Source organism: Ornithodoros turicata, chromosome 1 (assembly GCF_037126465.1).
Source record: "Ornithodoros turicata isolate Travis chromosome 1, ASM3712646v1, whole genome shotgun sequence".
In the NCBI taxonomy this organism is placed as follows: Eukaryota; Metazoa; Arthropoda; class Arachnida; order Ixodida; family Argasidae; genus Ornithodoros; species Ornithodoros turicata.
In genome coordinates this window covers 109,070,306-109,089,592 of record NC_088201.1, presented here as the reverse complement: position 1 = coordinate 109,089,592, position 19,287 = coordinate 109,070,306, and the positions used below count along the sequence as shown (strand labels likewise).

General features: G+C 44.4%; 2 protein-coding genes across 3 annotated transcripts; one reads left to right on the top strand and one right to left on the bottom strand.

Annotated features, from left to right (window-relative positions):
* Positions 1-809: 809 nt before the first annotated feature.
* LOC135378544 (uncharacterized) lies at positions 810-4,926 on the bottom strand. Its single transcript, XM_064611596.1, has 2 exons — positions 4,440-4,926; positions 810-3,485 (listed from the first exon to the last, which is right to left on the bottom strand). Exon 2 carries the CDS (start codon positions 3,483-3,485, stop codon positions 969-971), a length of 2,517 nt encoding a protein of 838 aa, XP_064467666.1. The 5' UTR covers positions 4,440-4,926; the 3' UTR covers positions 810-968.
* Positions 3,719-18,902, top strand: LOC135378545 (sterile alpha motif domain-containing protein 3-like). Of its 2 annotated transcripts, XM_064611597.1 has the most exons (10): positions 3,719-5,393; positions 5,471-5,590; positions 7,881-7,969; positions 9,121-9,267; positions 13,962-14,049; positions 14,586-14,759; positions 15,943-16,158; positions 16,223-16,397; positions 18,298-18,380; positions 18,517-18,902. In XM_064611597.1, exons 1-10 carry the CDS (start codon positions 5,178-5,180, stop codon positions 18,823-18,825), a joined length of 1,617 nt encoding a protein of 538 aa, XP_064467667.1. In that variant the 5' UTR covers positions 3,719-5,177; the 3' UTR covers positions 18,826-18,902. The 2 variants fall into 2 exon arrangements, with proteins under 2 accessions (XP_064467667.1, XP_064467668.1); XM_064611598.1 differs by lacking the exon at positions 9,121-9,267 and having other exon boundaries at positions 3,720-5,393.
* The last annotated feature ends 385 nt before the right edge of the window (positions 18,903-19,287 follow it).

The window sequence follows — 19,287 nt, the reverse complement described above, 5'->3', positions numbered from 1 at the left end:
TTCAAAAAAGAAGGGTGTTTTGGAACATAAACACCCTTTTTCATTCCAAAAATGTGATCAAAAGGTGTAAAAAGGGTGTTACAAGAGGTGTACGAGGAACTACACCCTCTTTTACTTACGGGTGTTTTCAGAAGGGCGTATTTATATTTTTACACCCATTTTGTTCATTTTACACCCTTAAAGCAATGACTGTCTGAAATGGTGTTTGAAGATTACCATTTCATATGCGCTCCGAAACATTTGTTGGAATGCTTTACGCTTTCCTATGGAAATATTTGCAATGGGACTGGAGGAGCAAGTAGACACATCTAGGCATAGTTTGCCTGTCTGTTCCATGCCTCACATGTCCCACTTTTCTACCACTTGTCCTGTTGAGATTTCCCCCAACACCAGCATGTTACCAGTGAACTTCAGACCAGCAGACTATTTTACAATTTGCGAAGGCAATAATGAGTAGCAGATTGTGAACAAGGTGGTTAAGTCCAGTGCCATGAAACCGTGGCATATTTTGCAAGATAAACATATGTATGCAAAAGTACTTGTGAAAACAACGAAAAAAAAAATCTGCTTAATACTAGTGCACGTATGTTATACTGCATTTTCAACATCTGGCATTCCCTCTGTGGTGGTGGTGACCCAAGAACACCAAGAAAAACTGTGTTAGTTAGGGCTGTAGGAAACTTTCTAATGTTGAAAATGCATTGTATTGGTATATCTTTCTGCAACACTACAGCTAGATCAATTGCAGAGGAATAGCATTGTCCATATTTGGCAGCAATGCTTGTAGTAACAAAAACTGGAAAGCACTGTTGGTGGCTTCTGTACATCAGACACAAAACAAGTGTTTTTTTATATCATGAAGCACATCACCTGGGTTACAAATGTGAGGAAAAAAGATTAGCAGTTGCAAATTATGTCCCACTGCTCCGTTGTACATGTATTGTTCTCGCGTCCGTTCTATACCTGGCCTAGAGTATAGCACTGCGGCTATTAATTACATGCCTGTTTCCCTGCCGTACGACATACAAAGGCTCCGGTCTGAGCATTAAAGTGTCATTCACAACGGAGATCCTGTCGGTCGAAGTTACGACATAAACATGAAAGTGCCTGTCAAACTCCACGCACAGCAGCTCACGCACTTCAAAGACTATGTCCCTGTCCACAGAGTAGATGTTGCAGATTTCCATGAATTTGGGTAGGTCGTCATCACTAGTGCTGTACGACAGTGTCATCCCAGGTTTGTAAGTGATGTTGCCAGTTCTTACAGAACTCAACACAGAGATGTTCGTAACAGTAACACACTTGTGGGCCACGTAAGACCTGACCACTTCCGAGACGTGCTCCAGCAAAACTGGACGGCTTCCTGCAGGGAAAACAGAGTTCTCCTTCGAGGCTTCGGACAGGATGTAAGCCTGATGGAACTGATGCCTGACTGCGAGGGTGTGGGTGACATTTTTGAAGTTATGGAGTTTGCGTGCCAGGTCTTTGAAATACTGATGTTTCGACTCGAAACGCATTGCCCAGAGGTTAATTAATGGGCCATATTTAGAAATGTACGTTGGGTAGTGGATCAAGTAATGTACCTTACATGGCACCTTAACATGTGAAAACAGGGCTTGAAAATCTAGGCAGAAGAAATGAATGAGGCGTTGCAGGTACGGCACATAACCAGTCGGTAGCTTCCTGCAAACAAGGAGCTCCACTATCTGACGCAATAGAAGATAGAGTTCCCATGTGCTATTTTCGGATGGTACAGAGTCACCGACGTACAATGCAAAGTGTCGAAAGAAACAAAATATTTGTGACGCACTGCCCTTCATTGCTTTTTTTCCTTTGAGAACATCAGGGGCGATCTTCTCGGGCTTATTCCTGGTGTCACCAACGTCATAGCTGTAGCCTTCTATGCACTTGTTGAGATGACTTAGTGTAAACAACCCGCTGGAAACGAGGTCTTCAATGACGCGGATCATCACGAATGGGATCACACCTTCAAAGATATCGTGCATGATGTCAGGGGGCATATGTTCAGTTGGGTGAAACCCGGTGAAGTTGAAAGGACAGGGTTCCCGAACACCGTACAACGACAAAGTGGGTATGCCAGTGTTGAGCATGTTCAGATGATGCAGATGGCTTTCTGGAGTTCGAAGCACAAAGTCTGCCTCCAAGTGCTTACTGCTGATTTCGTGCCGCAGTGCTAAACAAAACCGGCATATTCGCCCACCACTGAAGCTACACTTAAAGCCACCAAGGCGGTGGCAGGACAAGTTGTCACCTGTCACTATGAAGATGGTTCCCTTTAGTGTCTGTCCGTTTATGGTTATTCCATCATTCTCCAGTGACGCAATGTCCTCCATAAGAGGGGCAAACACCTTGTCAAGACCATATTTGGAAGCACACTTGTCGTTCACAAGTAGCACCAAGTGAATCTGTGAGAGAGAAGACCTTGTCCTTTGTGGAAGGTTCAGAATTGAGAAATAGACACCGAGGAGCTTATGCTTTCCCCTCTTGCTTCCTAACGGGTCACACACCTCAAATTCGTCAGCATACAATTGTATGCAAATCATATCTTCATCTCCCTTGAAGTAAGAGTGATCACGAAATGCAGTCCCATCAAAAACTGTTGTGAGGTAGCCTTCTTCCCTGTCTGGGCAGTAGAAATTATTGTACACATCAGGGACCTCCAGCAGTTTTTCTAAAACCTCAAGTATTGGAATGTAGTGGAATACTCTTCGTTTTCCACGTTCGTCGGTTCCAAGTGCTATGGTGCGAGGCTCCACAAATGGCAGGCAGGATGTCCAATAATCTGTGCGGCCTCCCTTTGTAGCCAGCATCTCCATGCCATCACCAACAGATGACAAAATTTGTGCCCACTGTTGTACTGGTTTTGTTGTTAGGTCATCCGTCACGCCGTGGACGTAGCAGATGATATCATTGGCAATTTCGTCGATGGTTGTCTCTGGCAAGCGCTTGCTTTCTTTCCATTTCAGTAGCAGCTGGGCAAATTGCTTCACATGATCAGGTTCTCCAACGGCTGAGCTACTGTCGTGATCACTCTGGAGGATACTTTGGTTTTCTGCGTCACTGTCTCCTTGTGCTAGGTCAGGTGAAATGATGTCATGTGGTGCGTCCACACTTTCTGATGCAGGCATGTCGTGGCCACTTCCAGGCTCTGCAGGAAGCAAACTACTTTCTCCCTGGAGTATGTCAGGGGGTGCATCCACATTTCTTTCAGGGGCAGTCATGTCGTGGCCACTTTCAGGCTGTGTGGGAGGCAGACTGGGCCCTCCCTGGAGGATGTTGAGGTGCTTGCGCCAAACGTGCTTTCTGTAGGATGGGAAGTGGACAAAGGACTGCATACATCCGGTCAATCCACAAACCCAGTTCTTTTCATGGCTATGGCTCCCATGGAGGTGACGAAACAGTGCTTTCAAGGAAGGCGCCCTCCACTGACATCTGGGACATATGACGTGACGAATTGGTGGCATCTACAAAAGTAAAATTCATAGAGGGAAATTAATCACGGGCTTAAAAATATATATATATATATATCAGAGACGTCGCCACAGTTATCTCCTCGAGACGTCTTCTCTCGGCTGGTGAGAATAGCCCCGGTTGCAGTGGTGTGCTAGTGCAGTTGGGCCCAATCTCCTTACCCAGGGTCACCACTAAGCACGTTCTTTTCACTTGCACTGGACTGCACTACTTTGGACTCCACACAAGACGGGTTTTCGGGAGCTGCACTTTCCAGCTGAAAGGAACTTTATTAGTAATGCCTTTCTTTTCAACAGGAAAGTGCAGCACGCAAATAACCCAGTTCAGATCTGGTGCAGGAGGTGCAAGCGAAAAGAATGCACGCTGATGGGCTGGATGACCCGTCTATTTGCATTGGGGATGCACGCGACTCTTAAGGCTCAATTCTGGGCCGCGACAACCCGCTTGCTCCCACAGTACTCGTGTGAGCCTGCCAGCGCTGCTTATTTCCAGCGTAGGTCTTCATGGGAACGGAAGTTTCTATTCTTCCTTGGGACGTGTATAGGGATCGACATGCTTTACCGAGCGCCACTACTCCCGACTCAATCGGAGAGACGAGCAATGCGCGCAGAAACAGCGCCGAAGCGTTTATTTTCAGCTCAAATTACAATGCGTGTCACGCGGCGCTGGTGCCGCCGAACTGCACGAGTCTTACGTTCTTGAGTAGTCTTGAGCCTTACGCCGTGTAGAGTTCTTTGCTCTACTCGGCGATATCAAAATGAATCGTGCATGACACGCAGTTACAGAGCTATGAACGTTACAAGGGCGACATGTTTTCGTTGCAAGCGGTTTTAGGATGTGTACCCCCCTACCAAAATTGAAAGACTTTTCACGCCAAAAAAGTCGAAAAAGCGGCTGCGATGTGCTTCCAGTTGATGCACTGGCAAGGATAGAATAGTACTGCTTACTGTGAATAACGTCGTCCAACAGACCGGTGGACAACCTACAGCCACACCGTCAGTTAGGGCATTCCTGAAACTGAAACTGTAGTACAAGCGCAACACGTTGTTGAGTCATGGAGCGAGAACGTCGGGACGAGCTGGACTGGGTAGGAGGAAGACAATACTGATATCTTAACGTTAACGCTTCATTCGCAGGCTCGTGTCACTCAATTCATACCGCCATAGAGGAAAGAAAGAAAGGAAGTAAAGCTGGTAAAGCGTCTTGTACAGACACGCTCACAGCTGTGGCTAAACACGAGCAAGCAACCGAAAACCTGCAACTGCAGCACTCGAAAACGAAACCAAAACGAGCTACTGGTTGGGCCAACTTTCGCCAATTTACAAAGTAATGATAAACTTGTAATGTTTCAGACAAAACTAAATGGAATAAATAGGACAACTGGCTCAGGGGTGGGTACTTGAAAGGGAGCGAATTCTACCATGGTGACGAGAGATTACACTGAGGACACTGAGTGAAAGAAAAACGGGTAGGAACACTTTATTACAATTAAGGTGAACAAGGCTTTCGTGCAGAGTCTGCACTTGATCAGGCTGCTCTTCATCAGAAGTAGCAAGCGAGCTGATGGTATAGATCGGGTTTTTAAGTTATGGATCTTTACCGTGGTGAATGGCCCCAAAGCAGTCTTGGAAGTCAGAAGCCAAGAGCATCCAAGCCAAAGCTCCTGGCGGGTTGCATGTGGTTGCATGTGTGTTGTCGCCCGTCTGACTTCTGCGTCCGTTGAGTATTCCGCATTTGGTATTTTATCGACGATGCCATCCGTGACATGCCTGATCACAATCCCACACGCCGACGTGAGGCGTAAATGCCAACTCGAAGACTGTACGGTGTCAGCGTTGAGGAAGGCGATCGCCGAGTCGAGCATTTTGGCGCCTAATGTGGATGATAACGTAAGGTTCCAGGTATGTAGCCCGTGTTGGTTTAGTAATGCGCTCTTCATAGTGATCTGTGACTCCACATTTACTGTGTCTGTCCCCAGATCCTTGACGGGGATTTTAATGAGTATGTTGAATTGGACGACGGCGACCAAATCCCCAACATGTCGTGCGTTCGAGTGATCCGCCCAGGTCCATCATCGGCATCATCCACGTCAAACAATGTAAGTTGCCCGTAACACTAACTGATGTAAAATGACTTTGCTACTGTACTACACGCTTCCGTTTAGTTTTGCTTTATGTCGTTAGTGTATGACAACTGTACTCCCGGTACTTTACTAGTTTCGTTTTCTTTAGTCCTCGGCCAGGTTCTGGGAGTTCATACGAAATTCACGGGGGTATCCGTAACCGTTTTAGCGGGCGTTGGAAGTGTTCAGGCCAGGACATTTGCTGTGCTTAGATACAAAACTAAGGGTCGAATTTTTCAAAAAAACGAGTGCAACTTTACCCCTAATTGAGTAAGACACAGGTACTACTACACAAGTAGCAACTGTATCTTACTCAAGTAGCACTGGTTTTTCTTTTATCGTTCGATTTAAATATAATTTCCGGACACGTTAGAGCAAACACATGTATATATATATGCATTCTTGTAAGGATTGATTTGCCAAACTTTGTGAAATTTGAAGATGTGATGTTTGTCCCATGGCTGTGCTTTTTTTAACTGAGAAAGGGCCCACACCGTTTTTCGGAAAAACTGTAACAGTGTTCTGCCATGCTTACAGAAAATAGCTGGGACTGCAAATTAGCACCTACAATGTGCCCACAACTCACACACTGTCCGTAGCAGCCATGCGAGTAACCCGCATTTTACCAGCAATTATTCTGGAGGAGCAGTACCCAGTCTTTAATCCAGCAACCTGATGCAGGTGACTGCCCTCTGCATTTTTTACGCAATGCAATGTGGGTCATCAGTATCAGTGGGTTCATCACATGACAGTAAAGCAATATTTCTGAAAATTAATTACCACTGTAACCTTTTGTGAAGCTTCTAATGAGGAAGGCTGAGCAAGGCATGAATTTACGGTGTGTGTATAATGTTGAATACCCTATGGGGGTGTTCACACGAGCCGATTTTCAGCATCAACTCAGACCAACTCGAAGCAACGTCTTTGGACCAACTTCAAGACGGTACAGTTTCCATGTTCACACGTACCAACCGTTAGCTCCGCCCACAACCAACCTTATGGCAATCGGGGTGTATGGGTTCAAGTCCAACCGCTGGTGACTTTTTTTTTTCAACTGTCATTAATCAAAACGAAGTCATTTTACTTCGCCAGAGGGTCACCAGTATCTCAAAAAATGCCTATTGATATGTTTATATGGCACTAGCAACAAAAAAAAATAAATAAATAAAAGAATTATCATGTACCCCTGTAGGATTTGAACCCATGCCAGGTAGTATGACAGAAACGAAATCGCTTGACGCCCTCGAGGGTCACATGGCAATGCTCCTCGCGTTGATTGGTTAGACCAGCACCAACTCTCTGAAGTTTTCGCTCGGCGACCGATTCGCACCAACTCGAGTTGGTCAGAGTTGGTGCAGAAAGTTGCTTGTCCCAGTTGCTTGTCCAGTTGCTTGTCCCGTGTGAACGCCCGCTGTACGTCAGGCTACGACTGCGGGTAATGCAGGTGTACCCTCAATTAATTACTCCTGGTGCGGATGCCGACAGGGTGTGTACAAGTTTTGGGCAAACTGTGAGCTGCTATTTGCATTTACAGTCTTCTGCAATCACGAAAGAACACTCCTCTGGTTTTTCTGGAAAATTCAGTGGTCCCATTGTCAGTAATAAAAAGCATTGCAACAGAACGACTGTTAAGTCTTCAAATTTGCCAAGGTTTGACAAACTCATCCTTACAAGGATAGTCCAGCTGTTCCATGGCATGGAACAAGCCCCGATCATACCTACAAAACAGTCATCCTGTGTTAAATTTCTTCTAAAATTGCTCGGACACTCGAAGGAAATGCAGCGTCTTTAAACGTAAAAGTTATATGTGTCGATTGCAGTAAGGAAATCATCTGACGTAGCTAATGCGTTAGGAAGACTGTTCCAGTCAGAGCTGGTCCTGGGGACATAAGAGTATTTGTGGGCATCAATGCGCGAGCTCAGAACTCTGTGATGCATACTGTGCCTCGTGCGAGACTCGGAAGGCCACTGAAAGCGAACAACGTGTTAAATTCTAACAGACTATGGCTATGCACCTTCCGTCGAACTTCCACTTTTGCAATGTTTGCCCTATTATACGGAACTGAGATGGAACTCGGTTGTCGATAAGAGTTAAATATGAGCCTTAGAGCTGGTTTCTGAACTTGTTCCAACTTTGGTAGTTCAGTATTTGTATGCGGATCCCAGGATGCCAGCACAATCATGAATACGATGAATGAGAGTGGTATATTAGTAGGGCTTGACCTACTGTATTTTTGTCGGCTCATATGTCGCCTTTTCAACTCAGGACCACAGTGAATGTATGCCTACAGCTGCAGAGTCTACTTCAGAACCCCATGCGGGCACCAGTGGGAGCGGGCAATTTGATATTGTGGTGTAAGTGTCTTCACCAGCAGATTGTGTGCTATATCTGTCAGAGGTTACAATAACAAAGTTTCGCAGTGACAGCTGGGTAAATAGCAAGAACCTATCCTAGTGGGTCATGCTATTCTTGGGTGACGGGGATGCTGTTATTAGGATGGAAAGGGGGAAGGGAGAGCACAAACCTACTTCCTTTACTGGCAGTTTTTGGCAACAAATGTTTCTTTCTCATTACACCAGATACCAAGGAACACGTGTGATTCAAAATCTTTTGTCAAAACCAGACTTGTATGTAACTTAAATACTCTACTCAAGTTATTCTATCTTAAATACTTCCAGTAACTTAGTATCTTTCAAATACTTTGAAAACTGAGTATCTTTTTGGGAACTTAAATACATTTTGAAGCAACTGCTACACAGTATTTAGGTTACCCCTAAGGTAATTTACGTGCGGCAGAGTTCTAAGCTCTGGCGTCAGCAAGGCTTTCATTTTGACTCCCCTGTCCGTGAAGTATGCACTCCGAGTAAGAGCATACCAGAGGCCTGAGTTGCACCTCACCCTGATGATAGTTTTGACTGATTGATTTCGTCTGATTCGATTGCAGAAACGACAATGCGTTTGAATTCACTGTTGTTCCTTTATTTCTGCTAGCATGGAGTCAGCATAGACTTTCGTAAATTTAGTATTAGTACTCTACTCAGTTACTTTTTGGCAGGTATTGAGTAACTTATCTTAAATACCTTTTCCAAGTGTCTGGTCAAAACCCATACATCAAGTTAGCACGATTTCCTGCCCCTTGCCTTTCACATCCTGTTATGCGTTTTACCAAGGACAGCATAAGTCTGATACCCTCATCCTAAGTTAAGCTAGACTTCCTACTGAGTTTCTGCAGCATGAAACATTAATGTTATTGTTAACTCTGAAAGAAATAGTCCAGTGCTAGAATAACAGTTAAAAAGCAAGACATTGTGCGCCACTTAACTTTCATCATCTCAACTCAAGTCCTCTGCACACCTTATGCATGAAAAGTAGTGTGTTGCAGTATGTTGTTGTATGAAGTGCAGTAACTTCAGGCACCAGTCTGTTTGTATTAATGTGTGCTATTATTGTCTGTTGAAGCCTTCTGTCGTTGTGGCTTTTCTGCACTTGCTTTCTCGCTTAACAGGAATGATGCTGATCATGATGGCAAAGGCTTTTCCTTCCCTGATTTTGGGACGCTCCATGCAATAATAAAGCCCGATGTGCCTCTCACGTCCTCTGCACACAAAAAAATTATCAATGCCCTCTACCAATCCATGATCAAGTGCAGCATGTGAGTTGAGAAGCACAATTGCTTCAGAATTTCTTTCTTCCTACGGTCTGCTCACTGTCGCACACATTCTGCCTGCTGTGCCAGCATGTTCTGTGATGCTTTCTGAACACTTGCTTGTAATTGAGATATGTTATGCAATGTGTGTATTCCCTGCATTTGAAGCATGCCTTGCATACCCTTTCAGTGTTCGTTTCAGGGTGTAAAGGGTAAAAAGCTGGCCTTATTTGGTTGTGAATTGTATTTCAATTTGCTCCATTACACATGCCATGCAGCAAGGCCGGATCACAAGCATTGAGGCCAAGGCTGAACAACATTGCCTTGAGCTCTCTTTTGTTAGTTTGGTAACAGAACATTGAAATGTCTATGTCCATGGCAACTGCTCCATGCAAAAACATGACAGTCACACGGCACATGCAACTGATTGATGATTGTTTGCTTCGTTTTTGCGTTTTGCCTGCAGCTGAGGCTTCACTTGCCATGGATCTCATTTACAAGTGCTGCAGTGGGAGACAAATATCAGGTTAAAAACACTTTTACCTGAAGACTATGTTGGCCCATTCAGGGGGTAAAAACTTGGAAAAATATAACTTAACCTTAAATCTTTTGGCCGTACGTATACTGCAACACTTGTGTCAAGGCTCAGTGAAAGTGAAGAAGTATAGTGTTTATTCATGCAATTCATGTTTATTGAGGTGAAGACAATGAACCTTCCTTTCCCCATGTTTATTGTTTACACTCCATCCCTAAACGGGGATGGAGTGTAAACAAAACAATAAATAAATAAAATACATAAATAGCAGGACAACATAGAACATAGCATCCAGGGGCAGGTAGCCTATAGAATTATGGCCACCTGTTTTCTGCTGGGGTAAATCATACATTCCGCGCAGGGATTCCTAAATACTGCAATCTTCCGCAGCAAAAGCCAAAATGTGTGCTTGTTCGAACCGTTGTTAGTCAAGCAGTTGTTGTTGTACCTTGTAGTTTGGCAGCAACAGTGCCCTGCTTGCACATATCAGTTGGTCTGCACAGACAAAACATACTCCAGAAAACTAAATGGGGCACTTTGTGCCACAGTAGGATGAGTGTAAATTATTTCCCTTCATGCACTGACCAAGCAGTTTAAATTAATGCTGGGTCATTCCACGGGGAATGGTCCAAGGTTGTCAATCGACCATCACCAATATTTTTTTAAAAAATAGGGTGTGTGTGGGACACTGTCAGATTAATCGTACCGAATGTCCCAACTCGAAATATTGATTCCATGCGTTTTTAGAGCACCTCAGAGCTTGCGCCAGGCGAAAAACCATACCACAGGTTTTCGTCCTCTTTTCGCGCGTGCTTGCTTCTATATACGAACCAATGTGGCTTTTATGTCATCCGAGGATTATGCAGCATAAGTTAAGCAGGGCATGCGAAATAACTCTCTCCCTCGCCCTCTAAAGTCGGGCCCAAATGTCGCCGTTTGTGCAACCTTTGTGATTTTATTCCGCGTTCCGTGCTTACCTTGTTGGAAAAGTAGGTACGGCTCCCTGTTTACTAGCACATGGGGAACGTTAACAAAAATTTTCGCATATCTGGGATATACACTTGTTCTGTGAGAACCGTTGGAAAGTGACACACATCAAAACTTTGCATTTTACAGAAGAAGATTTCGGAATGTGGCAGACCACTTAAAAATCGACGACCTACGTCATTCGATAGCACAATGCTTCAGCTACAACATATCAAAAATCTGGAGAATTACTTTTTGACAAACGCGAGAAACGAATTTTTTTCTCGGCCATGGTTTGCTTGAGATTGGGCGCGGAGAAGCACCCTTCCAGGCACATTCTGGTCTGACGCGTGAGACCCTTTAACAGGTTCGTCTTATATGCTTGGTACTACTGTCTTCCTGGGCTTTTCGGCGGTTCATCTTTTATTTACACTTGTGACGTGTATACTTCCTTGTCACACTAAAAGAAGAAAAAAGTAAAACCGCAAGGTGTCGTGCCCAAAACATGCCCTGTCGAAAATTAACGCCCAGCACCGCTATTGTTGTTCTTAGGCCCCTTGCATACCGGGAAAGCTTTCCTCTCAGAAGAAAATGACGTTTGCTTCGCCGTGATTCTGCCCTCAGAAATTGGTTCGAAGTGGTGAAACTTCCTTGTCCCAGGCAATGCAATGCAGCGGCTGTGTCTTTCGGCAAGGATGGTCCTTTCTGCTGCAACTTCGTCCTTTGCCCACATATACAGGTCCCTTGGTGTTAGGATCTGCCCCTCCTGTGGCCACTGGAGACTGGCTTTGGCAGCGAGCCTTTTAACAGTTCCTCCTACTCCGTCGCACGGCCCCTTGCCGTGTGACGTTGCGAAGAAGTTCCAGCAATGTAATGTTCCAGTAATGTTCCAGTAATGCACTTTTGTGACCTCAGGGTGCATACGAAGGAATGAGTCTAAGAAGGCTCTTTGAAATGCGTGCACTGCGACATTTGTATGTTGGAGGCAGTCGGAAACTATCACGTAGGTTTCCACGTTTACTAGCACATGGAGAACGCTAACAAAAGAGAGTGCTCTCCTCAGTCATTCTACTGGGATGAGTCGCAGGCAACAGTGCACCCTATAGTTGTGTACACTCGACAGTGTCCCGCCCCACGCCCCGCCAGTCGACACGCCCCAGTGTCCTAACTTAAACGTGGAATCCTACGTGATAGTTTCCAACTGCCTCCAACATTATACAAATGTCGCAGTGCACGGATTTCAAAGAGCCTTCTTAGACTCATTCCTTCGTAGGCACCCTTAGGTCACAAAAGTGCATTACTTCACAGATGGTTGTGCTGCGCAATACAAAAATAAGAAAAGCTTTCTTGACATGTGCTACCACAAAGAGCACTTTGGTGTTAGCGCTTGCTGGAACTTCTACGCCACATCACACGGCAATGGGCCGTGCGACGGAGTAGGAGGAACTGTTAAAAGGCTCGCTGCCAAAGCCAGTCTCCAGCGGCCGCAGGAGGGGCAGATCCTAACACCAATGGACTTGTGTATGTGGGCAAAGGACGCGCTGAGCATAAATTGCCTGTGGGTATCAAAGGATGAAGTTGCAGCAGCAAGGAAGTTTCACCACTTCGAACCAATTTCTGAGGGCAGAATCGCGGCGAAGCGAACGTCGTTTTCTTCTGAGAGGAAAGCTTTCCCGGTATGCAAGGGGCCTAAGAACAACAAGTGCTGAGCGTTAATTTTCAACAGGGCGTGTTTTGGGCACGACACCGTGTGGTTTTACTTTCTTTTAGTGTGACGCGGAAGCATACACGTCACAAGTGTAAAAAAAAGACGAACCGCCGAAAAACCCAGGAAGACAATAGTACCAAGCATATAAAACGAACCTGTTAAAGGGTCTCTGCTTAACGACGCGTCATACAAGAATGTGCCTGGAATGGTGCTTCTCCTCACCCAATCTCAAGCAAACCATGGCCGAGAAAAAAATTCGTTTCTCGCGTTTGTCAAAAAGTAATTCTCCAGATTTTTGATATGTTGTAGCTGAAGCATTGTGCTATCGAATGACGTAGGTCGTCGATTTTTAAGTGGTCTGCCACATTCCGAAATCTTCTTCTGTAAAATGCAAAGTTTTGATGTGTGTCACTTTCCAACGGTTCTCACAGAACAAGTGTATATCCCAGATATGCGAAAATTTTTGTTAACGTTCCCCATGTGCTAGTAAATAGGGAGCCGTACCTACTTTTCCAACAAGGTAAGCACGGAACGCGGAATAAAATCACAAAGGTAGCACAAACGGCGACATTTGGGCCCTACTTTAGAGGGCGAGGGAGAGAGTTATTTCGCATGCCCTGCTTAACTTATGCTGCATAATCCTCGGATGACATAAAAACCACATTGGTTCGTATATAGAAGCAAGCACGCGCGAAAAGAGGACGAAAACCTGTGGTGTGGTTTTCTCGCCTGGCGCAAACTCTGAGGTGCTCTAAAAACGCATGGAATCAATATTTCGAGTTGGGACATTCGGTACGATTAATCTGACAGTGTCCCCCACACACCCTATTTTTAAAAAAAACATTGGTGATGGTCGATTGACAACCTTGGACCATTCCCCGTGGAATGACCCTGCTTCATTACTGCTAGCAAGTGTCATGCACCAAAGCATTAGGAAATGCAGCTGGACAATTGCCTGCAAAATGTGAGTTGACCAGCTGCAAACGGTTCTGTAAAGTGGGCTGGTCCACCCAAAAATCCATCCAGCTGAGGACAACTCTATCCAATTCCCAACTATTCAAAAGAATAATGGATAATTAAAATATTCACACATGAGCAGAGGTGGCCCAGTGTGATGAAAATTGGCTAATTTATTATCACATTTTCCCAAAAATGCGCAATTCTGCAGAATTCCGAGAGAAACTGCTAATTTCGTGGCAAAGTGTGAATTCCGCAAATTTTCCAGGAAACGCGAAAAATGGGTAGCCTTAATCAGAATAGAATGATTTTCTGTTTTTAGACTTTGTTATTTGATGCGGAATGTAAGAATGTTAAAATTGCATGCACAATAACAGTGAATGCCCAATGTGGATTCTCTTTTTCTTTCTTCTCTTTTTCTTTCTTCTTTTTTCTTTGCTCTTGTGAAACAGGTCATGCTGCTCGAACCTAGCATTGTTCTATGCAGTCTTCTCTTGGTGAACTTCAAAATGTCATAAATGCATTTTGTTCTAGAACACCAAATAGAGGATTCTATATGAAAGTTGTATGTGAGCTCCTGAAGCGATACCCCAGTTTAGCTGATGTAGTAGGACCCGGACATGTGAGTACGTTTTTATGACAGGCGTACTCTCATTGAATGGTAGTTGCTGAAGGGTACTCTACATATGCTGCAAGTGATGCCACATTTTCGTTGCATGTGACTGTGTTTCGTTTTGTTTAACAGTGAAATAATTACATGCCAGCATGATGCTCAGATCTTTTTGTCTGTACATGAGAGGGTCCCGCCCTCCTCTCTCTTTCCCATGTCCCCTGGAGGTATAATTTATACCCGTGACACTGTTTTGCATACACTCAAAACTGATAGCTGGTTCACTTATTGCTGCTCAGCATGCACTGTACAGTGTCTATTGCCATTTCTTGCATTGACAGTGTCTTGAGCTTAGTTGCATGCCTGTTGCACTTCCTCGGCTGGGAGTTCCCTTTCTTCTGTATCCAGTTCGTGTTTCTTGGGTAATGATAAGTAATAATTCTTTAAAAATACTTCTTTAGCAGTACACCATGGAAGTATTGATGTTGTAGCTGTACTCTTCTCGTTGCTTGTTTGTACAGTTTATTTTTTTTTGTGTGGGATCCCAGGACTCCTGGCTTGCCTCTTTACGAACGAAGTTCAAGAATGAAAGACGTAGGTTGCCCGATGACCAGAGGATCATTGAAAACAGGGTGAAGTATGGCGGTCAAAAGCGAAAGAGATCAGATGGCAACGTAGAGGAGGAGCTGAAGCGGAGGAAACTACACGGACCTGTCACGGCCGTATGTATACCCTTTATCGTCTCCCAACGTGAATCACACTTTTATGCCCCCATTTGTTTGGAAACAACACTTCCTTTCTGCAATGCTAGACGATGCAGAGCATGTTGGTTAATAGACCTTATGAGAAATACGCGCGCCAGCAAGCGAGCGGCGCAAGGCAGTATGGGAATTTGGAGCTACTGCTGCTGCTCCGTCGTCTTCCTACTGTCATCCCTCAGGGGTCTTAGGAATACCTAACAGCTCTGGAAGCTTGGAGAAGGGTGCAAAATGCTGTCAGAACGTGGAAGGAACCTTTTGCAGCTATGTATTTATCTAATCTCTGAAACAATTTCTGTCTATTTTATTGTATAATTGTATATTTCTGTTTATGACACCCCGCAGTCATACCGTAAGTAGCCGTACTTACCTAACGTGTGAGTATAATAACCTGACGATGATCACAAAGTAAAATGGTGAATATAAAATAAATAAAAGTATTCAAAGTTAAACAAAAATTGACTGACTAGGAATCGAACCCATAATATTTGGGGAACATGCTAGCAGTAGCCCAAGGCCTATCCTCCACACCACAATGGCACATCCCTGAAACCCAGAACAGAAAGGTATCAGCATGGCAACTGAATGCCTGATGCCTTCCTCTAGAGCTAATATCTCAAAAAGAGCTAATACTGTCACCTTTGTAAATCGATAGCGTGCCGAGAACTGTCGATATGCTCTGTTATGGGTTGAGATCTCTAACGCAATGCCAAGGCACGGTATATAAGCGGTCATTGTCAATGTCCAGACAAAGGAACTCATCACACCTCAAAATGTAAGTAGGAAAGCCAGGGAACGACTAACTTGCCTAATTAACGAACCGATTAACTTGCCGAAATAACCTATAAAACGATTCAGGAGTTCTGCTAATGGTTGATCGCTAATAATTTTTTCCTGTTCTTATGCTACACATGTGCATGCTTCACATTTTTCAAGGAAATAGACTTGTAGTGAAATAAATTCAAGGCCAGTCTTTCGTGGAAAAGTAATGCATGTTACAGTAGACTGCAAAGAGTTGACCAACTCAGGTGTTTCAGGTGGGGGACGACTGCCCCCACCGATCCCCTCTTGGGACCACCACTGGTATGAGCATGGTTTCAGTGTCAGAGAACAACAAAATTTCCAAATACGATGTTACTGTATGCAGGAAGTCACTGTATGCAGTGTTGCGATCGAGGGAGAAGATGGCAATTTTCAAGATCTTGAGGACTGGCTAATCAAAGAAAATGAGAGTGACTCGCCAAATGAAGAGTTAATTGATTGGAAGATGACATTAACCTTGAAACAACGAACTGCGGCCATTGTAAGCGTTCCTGTGTTGCAGACCAAGCTCACATACCCGTACCTCATGGACGCAACAAGGGTATGCTTGCTCTTGTTCAGATGGTATTGGCACTAAGCTGATGGAACATTCCTTGCCTTTTCAGTTCTTCAAGGAGTTTGAAAGACGTTATGACAGACATCCCCTCCAGTGTACTTCTGCTGCATTGCAGCAAATCCGGACACTTGTACTCAGGCAAAAGATCAAATGTAAAGAAGAACTTCGAGAGCAACTCCTTGCTGATGAAGATCGAACAGGCGTTTGCGAGAGACGTCGGAAACGTAGGCTATTTCTGTGCTTTGTTTAGCTTAACTGCTGTGACTTCTGGTTAGCTTTATGCTTGTTTTCAATCATTTGCCATGATATACCATACAGGATGTCCCAGTAGCCATGTTAAGAAATAATCTTTAGAGAGCGCAGTCAAAGACAAATGAGCGCTACTTTAGATGTAGCTCCTTTTGGTAATTCCTTTGAGCTACACGTTCGATGAGAATGCAGGTTTCAGTTTATTTATGACATTTTATGCAAGGTGCAGAGCAATTGTGCTGTGCATGCGTACGAAATCTTCACTTTCATCACTGCTTGTGATTCATATTTAGGTGTCCAAGAACACTATAGAATGGGATTGGTGTTGATGGACAACGTTAAGTAGTTAGAGACGTAGTTAAACTACACTGCAGTAGTTAAAGAAGCAGTTTTAACTACCTCCCCTGAATAGTAGTTGAACTACTAGTTAAACTACTCTATTGCAAAGTAGTTAGTAGTTATAGTTAAACTACTGTAGAAGTAGTTAGTGGCCATCACTGGCGGAAAGTGAGGATGAACACAACACAGCGTCTCAGAAAGCACCCCGTGTTTACCAAGCGGTTTTTTAATTTTGCAAGTTTTCACTGACATTGTTGGCAAAATTTCCTGACAATCTGTTCATGCCATAAGACACAAGTTGGCAGGCTAAGGTTGGATCTTCCATCCATTCCTCCGTAGGAAACAGCCAAAAGATGGCTCTGTCTTTCTCTCTCACACTGGTGCCCCAATGCAAGCCATATGTAATAATTATCGCAGACAATTCCGACTTTTCTGTTCCCTGTTTTCAACCGAGCATCAAACCAAAATTTTTTCCACTTTAGTTCGGGTTGAAGCATAATGGTTCGGTTCTGGTTGAAGATGCTCTTAACCCGTTCAGAGCACAAAGTTTTTGTCCCTAAATAAAAGGTTAGGTAACAAGCCGACAGCTTTATTTCTCTTCGTGTTTCCTAGGGTAGCAGTACAACTAACCAGCCATTTTATATTAGTACCAAGCTTGTCACTTCGCTAAATGGTCCTTAACGAGACTGCTTAACGAGCTCAGCAGCAGATTATGTAAACTGACCAGAGCCAGAGGCCCCTGTGAGGAGACAGTGTGTCCAAGACTTATATGGTCCAAGTCCGCAAAAGCTAGTACAGTGCTGGAAACAAGTTTAGGGAATGTGTGATTTGTGCACCTACTTTTTTTCTAGCTATGGCAGCTGCTTTTCGTGAACATTTAGTGAACTGAACCTTATAACTGACAAGCTCTAGGGTGCAGTTCAACAAGCCAGGCTGCTGCACTGGCTGGGAAGAAATAAATTCTGGAATTGCACGTTCCGTAGACTTGTGTCCAGCACTGTGCTACGCTCATTTGTGAAGCAGGGACAGCAAGGAACCTGCATTAATAAAAACAGTTTTCTCAACGTTCCAACATGTTAGCAGAAAACCTGTGACAAGAACGCCCATCCGCAGCCAAAAATAATAATAAAACTAGTACACAGCTGCCCGACATTATCTTCATCACCGCGGGCGTCCAGATAGATTTGACACTCTCGTCGCAAGAAATATGGTATCTGTCGGTCAATTTAAGTTACTCAATGGAGGTATATCACATCGGAGGGAAACATGAAAATCGTGCAGAGCGAGAAAAAGAAAGCAACAAGAAAATCAGTCTTGCACTCGATGCTTTGAAACCGGTTTTGAGCCAAAAACCAAAATTTTGCAAATTGGTTCGGTTCGGGTTCTGTTCCAAGATGGCCGCCGCCTTTTCAGTTCGGTTCCGGCGGAAATACCGGTTATTTTCGGTTTCATTCCGGTTTGATGCTCTGGTTTTCAAGTTTGGTAGACACTCTCAGTAACACTGCCTCAGTGCCTTGATCTCCTTTTCCATTTCAGATTTGCTAGCTGTTCATACCCTGGAGATCATCAGTGCCTGTGTGAAGCAGCGCAAGTCACCAGCGCACTTGTTTGTCAAAGATGTAAGTATGCTTAATGCCATCTCAGACGTTGGTGACTTTATTTAAAAAGATCATTTACAGCAGTTTCTTTTCTCCACTCATTCACCCAGTGACCCCGTCGTTCTAAGTAATCTCTCGTTTTGCGTTCTTCCTTTAGGGCAAGCCTCTGGAGGTCTGGCCCTCAGTTGTGTTCACAGGGAATAATGTCGAAGAGGCGGAGCACATGTTCCTCCATGTAGATAAGGTCTCTCTCTTTCGGGTCATTGACCTAGAGGAGGGGCTCGCAGCAATAATGGCAGCGTACTGGATTTTCCAGATTGTTTACCACAAAGAGTCATGCAATGTATTGTGTGCCCTTGAAAGACTTTGCCTTAAACTTTCCGATTCGCGTGCCAGGCCCCCCGTGGTTAAGTTTTTTAATCGCTACAGAAAGGAATTCGAATCTGGGGCAGAAAACCTTGTGTAGCCGCTGTGGCTCTGATGTCAAGAGCTTAGTTATGTTAGCAGCAACTTGAAGAAATAAACATGTTCCTCTATCCAACAGCTTGCATTCCCGTGTCAAATTTTTAGCCTTATGATAAGTCAGGTGACTTCTTTTTGGGAGAGTGCTTTGAGTACAACACCAAGGCTCATGTGCCCCTTGTACAGGGCATGTAAACCTGGAATGTGGAGGTGCATCACATGCTTCATACCATTCTGTCACACCCTTTTGAAGGGCATAAAAGCTGCAATACACCTCCATTAAATGGTGTTTGAGGGAGTGCCAAAAAAGGTGTTTTGCATGTAATACACTCTTCACATAGGTGTTCTATGCTGAAAGCACCCTTTGCAAAGGTGTTTTGTGCAGAACACACCTTCTGAAAAAGGGTGTTTGAAAATTTGGGGTGTAAAAAAGGGAGTCAGTTATAGGACAAGGGGTGTAAACTCA

What these genes read in the sequence shown, in the direction of transcription:
- LOC135378544 (XM_064611596.1), bottom strand. Translation starts at nt 3,485, where the DNA reads ATGCCACCAATTCGTCACGTCATATGTCCCAGATGTCAGTGGAGGGCG.
- LOC135378545 (XM_064611597.1), top strand. Translation starts at nt 5,178, where the DNA reads ATGTGTGTTGTCGCCCGTCTGACTTCTGCGTCCGTTGAGTATTCCGCA. An exon ending in TTGCGAGAGACGTCGGAAAC is followed by an intron (nt 16,398 to 18,297) that starts GTAGGCTATTTC and finishes TTTCCATTTCAG; the next exon opens with ATTTGCTAGCTGTTCATACC. An exon ending in CGCACTTGTTTGTCAAAGAT is followed by an intron (nt 18,381 to 18,516) that starts GTAAGTATGCTT and finishes TTCTTCCTTTAG; the next exon opens with GGCAAGCCTCTGGAGGTCTG.